The sequence below is a fragment of the Gastrolobium bilobum genome, unplaced genomic scaffold (genome assembly GCF_033153095.1).
Source record: "Gastrolobium bilobum isolate Gb01-03AN ecotype WA unplaced genomic scaffold, APGP_CSIRO_Gbil_v1 utg11851, whole genome shotgun sequence".
Lineage (NCBI taxonomy): Eukaryota > Viridiplantae > Streptophyta > Magnoliopsida > Fabales > Fabaceae > Gastrolobium > Gastrolobium bilobum.
In genome coordinates this window covers 72,518-76,741 of record NW_026898367.1, presented here as the reverse complement: position 1 = coordinate 76,741, position 4,224 = coordinate 72,518, and the positions used below count along the sequence as shown (strand labels likewise).

At 33.9% G+C, this 4,224-nt stretch overlaps 1 protein-coding gene across 1 annotated transcript; it reads right to left on the bottom strand.

The window, feature by feature from the left end:
• Positions 1-218: 218 nt before the first annotated feature.
• On the bottom strand, positions 219-2,768 carry LOC133315364 (uncharacterized). The gene is made up of 6 exons (XM_061516967.1): positions 2,522-2,768; positions 2,178-2,416; positions 1,894-2,100; positions 1,724-1,816; positions 1,158-1,463; positions 219-332 (listed from the first exon to the last, which is right to left on the bottom strand). The coding sequence occupies exons 1-6, from the start codon at positions 2,766-2,768 to the stop codon at positions 219-221; spliced, it is 1,206 nt and encodes a 401-aa protein (XP_061372951.1).
• Between the last annotated feature and the right edge of the window lie 1,456 nt (positions 2,769-4,224).

Below are 4,224 nucleotides of genomic sequence, written 5' to 3'. Positions count from 1 at the left end.
CATCTGAGCATACATAACCATACAATTTTAAAAGCCCTCAATTAAAAGCATAAGATATATAAATTCATCACAAGTTTAAAAGTGAATATTTGCATACATTATCCAAAATATATTAAACAACGTATAGACAAAGTCTCAACTGTTATGCAAAAAACCTTGAACAAATCACTATAATAATGACAACAACACTGTCCAAAATCAACGTCTAAATAAAATATTTAAGGTTGTGGTGGTGGAGGTGGAATATGAGGTGATGAATCTGGTCCTTCACTGTGTGGGTTATGACTAGCATGAGAAGATCTTCTGACTCCTGGAGAGCCCAAATCTGTAACCTGATACATTGAAAAAAAGAAAAACATACATCAAATGCTACATCAACCTGATTCCCTTAGTGCAAACTCTTATAGTCTCAACATCTTATACATTATAAGAGTGCAAAAGTGTACATCAGAACTCTTAAATTTATAATTTATGAGGAATATCTTTTCTAAAAAAATAAGTTCATTTACATATTAATGCAAACTTTACATCAAAGCATCTTAGCAAATTCAATGTATACTTTGAACCATATGTCCTCAACACTGGACTATTTAAACAAAATGCAAATGTATACACAGTGACTATTTAATTAAAATGCAAATGTACCAATTCTTTAAATAATTGCAAATTCCTTAACACTGGACTATTTAAACATTTCAGCCTCCAAATTAAAATGACTTTGTTATCAAGAACAAATAATATCAAAAAATTGATAGAATGAACTTTGTAAACCATCTGGTAGTACCTCAAGTATACACAGTGATACCTAAAGTAATATGAAGAACACATATTTATGACGCAAATTCATAGAATGCAGCAAGTGTCCAACCAAGATCCCAAATAAAGTAATATTGCCAAAATGAGATTACCAAAACAAAGCCCACGTTCTCTAATCAAGTGATATACATGACTTATAATCCCTACAAGCTGTAACCCTATCAACATCCCAAATTTATCAACAACAAAAGCAGTCACCATTCCAGAGCAACGATATGAAACAAAGATATATGCAAATAACGTTTAATACAAAAAAACTTAAATGACGTCAATGAATAGCCAACAAAGAGTGAACCTACTCTAATTACAAAGTATCTATTTGATTATGACCCAAGATTCACCTCATTTATACGAAAATTTTGTTGAGCAACCATTTGTTGCATAATTGATGCCATTTGTGCTTTCAAGATATCCAGTTCTCCCATTTTCCCTTTCAAAGTGTCGAGTTCCTCTTTGAGAGAATCATACTCCTCTTGCGAAGGACCAGCATTAGAAAATGATGCAAAATCGTGAGAACGCTTACGCATTTGAGTTGGAACCACCCCGAACCCCATTCCTCTAACGCGTCTAGGGTGCTCCTTACCAAAGACACGTTCATAGGCTTCATCTTCAGAAGATGTTTCCTTTATCTCTGCTAGTAATTGGTCCTACAATACAACATCAAATATTTAATCAAAACAAACTGTAGAGCTTCCTCATTCACAAAGAAAATACATACATTCTTGGTTCTAGCTTCTTCATGGACAAAGCTGCCATCCCTTTTTTATGTGTGAAATGGCGTACATCTCTCCCCTACTAAATCTGCGTCCATATTTTTTTTCCTAAAACAATGTCAGTAAACTAAATGTTAGTTAAATTCATAGCAGATCAGAGTTAGATAGAAAAAGATTGTAATTAGCATAAATACCAGGTCATATCTTAAACTTGCAAGGCTTTTTGATCCAAGGGTATGCATAATCGTTTGTTTTGCTCTATTTCTAGTGTTTATCTCACTGTATTTCTGCATTGTCCAACAAAACATTCTTGATATTAGGTCAATAAAACCAAATTAAAAAAAATGAAAGCTTATGTCATTACCTTGGCTTCATCGCTTAACTTATAGGCCAAAAAACCAGCCCATTGTTCTTGAGTCAAACCTTCAGGATAGTTTTCCAAGTTTTGATCAAAACTTGCATTTTTGTTATAATAATAGGAGCATAACCTCCACCTATTGTCCTTCCATTTCTTTCCCATATTTTCCATACAATATTCATAGTGGTCAGCATGATGGAGCTGGAACTTTTTCTGTAATACGAAAAAATATGCATAATCATTTCACAATAATTTAAGCTTAGTAAAGGAAAATCAGAGAGCATTTATACCTGAATGGTCTCCCAAGCAGTAGTCTTATACGAGGGAAGTACACTAGGCCACCTATCAAAATATATTGGAAATACATTAGTGTTACATGCAAGATGTCCTAAAAAACCATTCAATAGTGAGCCGCCATCAGCAACAGGCTGATTCTCTTCACTCCATAGCACCACCACTTTCTTGTGTTCAGCAAGTACCAAAACATCCCTGACGCGCAATTTTTCCTCAGTTGTCCTTCCTTGATCATCTATAACAAATAATATTCATGTGATTTTTGTTAGTGGAATAATAATATATGACATAAGCATACATAAAAAAATTAATAATGTAATATATATGTTAAATGGTGTACCTATGACATCAACCAGCCAATATTTGTTGCAAACCCTCTTGGCCTTGTAGGAAGGTGGTCTTTCATTTTGTTGTTGGGAACGACCTGAAACTTGAGCTTCTTGGCCTTCCATTTCATGGGGCTGTTGTTCCACCCCTTGAATAACATTTTCTAGGCTCTCAGTGGGATATACATTTTGTGTTTCGTGGGTAGGCGTTGTAGAGCTTGTTGAAGCTTTTCTTGCAGCGAATCTCCTTGTACGTGCCATTTCACCTAATCCATTTGTCCAAAATATAACATGGAAACATATATTGAAGTATTTAAAAATCATCTAATTCCAATATGTACTGGAAAAAGTTCATAGTATTTTAACATTAAGAAATTAATTGCAAATATTAAGTCATAAGCAACAATAATATACAAACAAAACGTATGTCCTAACAAAAACTACACAAAACACACCTTATAAAATCCAATCCTAAAAAACCAACTGACACAACCCTATATAAGTAGACATAACCTAATCCTTAAACAAAAAATTCATATGTCCAAATCTTCATCGTCATTGTGATTAGCTATCAAAATTGAAGTGTCATCATCTGTGGCAGGTCTTGATAATTGTAGAGCTATTGTGTCATCAACTAAAAGTTGGTCCAAGTTTTGTGATGGAAATAGGTCAGTGGTTGTCATGATATCTTCGCCCATATCATACAAGTCTCGAGGCTTTACATGGATAGGTATGCTCCAACCCTTTTCTTTCTCATCATCAACATAAAAAACCATTTGACCTTCAGAAGCTTTAATATAGGGCTCATCATCCTCATTATCACTAGTATGTATTAATTTTGAAAAGTTAATTTGGGTAAAACCCAATTTATCTTTTTTATGCCCTCTATGAGTAGTTGTATCAGCCCATTGACATTTAAACAAAGGCACAGTGAACAAGCCATTGTAGTTAATCTCAATAATGTCAACCACTTTCCCATAGTAAGGAACTCCTCCACATATCATTTGGCCATCTCTACTACTTGAATAACTTGTGTCAAACGTTCCAAAAACCCCATGATTTTGTGTTTTCAAGTTGTTATCTCGATCCAATGTTCGGAATTTGAAGCCGTTTACATTATATGCACTGAACCTTCTTGCTTCATATATAGGACCTTTAGCAAGGGAAAACATAATACCTTTGTTTGATTCTCTAATATTTTCAATATCTAAAGGAATCTACAACACAAATAAGTAAACTGTTAGCATCATGGAATTTAGCACAAACGGATAAATATTCTTGACCTTGATGGTGCAATAAAATACTTACACGTTTAGAGAACCAAGAAACAAACTCTCTATGAACCCGTTTATCTATCTCAGCTTGACTAATAGAGGAGAAGAAAATGTAATCAATTATCCGTGAATAGAATGGAGTGTGATTTACTCTGAGAAAAGTAAAAGTGATAAAGAAACTCTGCAGTTATTGATAACGTGAAGTTGCTGCTAAATTTCTAAACACGCGGCTCACTAATCGTATTAATTAAGTAGGCTTTGATCATATTAAGATAGTCCACACAGCTTATAGTTTGGTGCTAAAGTTGGGTTAGGCACATAACTGTTGACCTGCTTTCAGGTTAACGATTCAGAGTTTGCTTCCCTTAACCAATTGTAAATTTGCACTTGTTTAAGTTGATGTATGTCTCGCTTTTGTTTTGATTTTATTTTTAATTTTGAAA

Bases quoted from the DNA above. Each gene is read 5' to 3' on its own strand.
- LOC133315364 (XM_061516967.1), bottom strand. From the start codon at position 2,768: ATGGCACGTACAAGGAGATTCGCTGCAAGAAAAGCTTCAACAAGCTCT. The intron at 2,101-2,177 runs GTATAAATGCTC...TTCGTATTACAG, and splicing joins CTGCTTGGGAGACCATTCAG to AAAAAGTTCCAGCTCCATCA. The intron at 1,464-1,723 runs GTATTTATGCTA...GTTGTATTGTAG, and splicing joins CAAGTTTAAGATATGACCTG to GACCAATTACTAGCAGAGAT.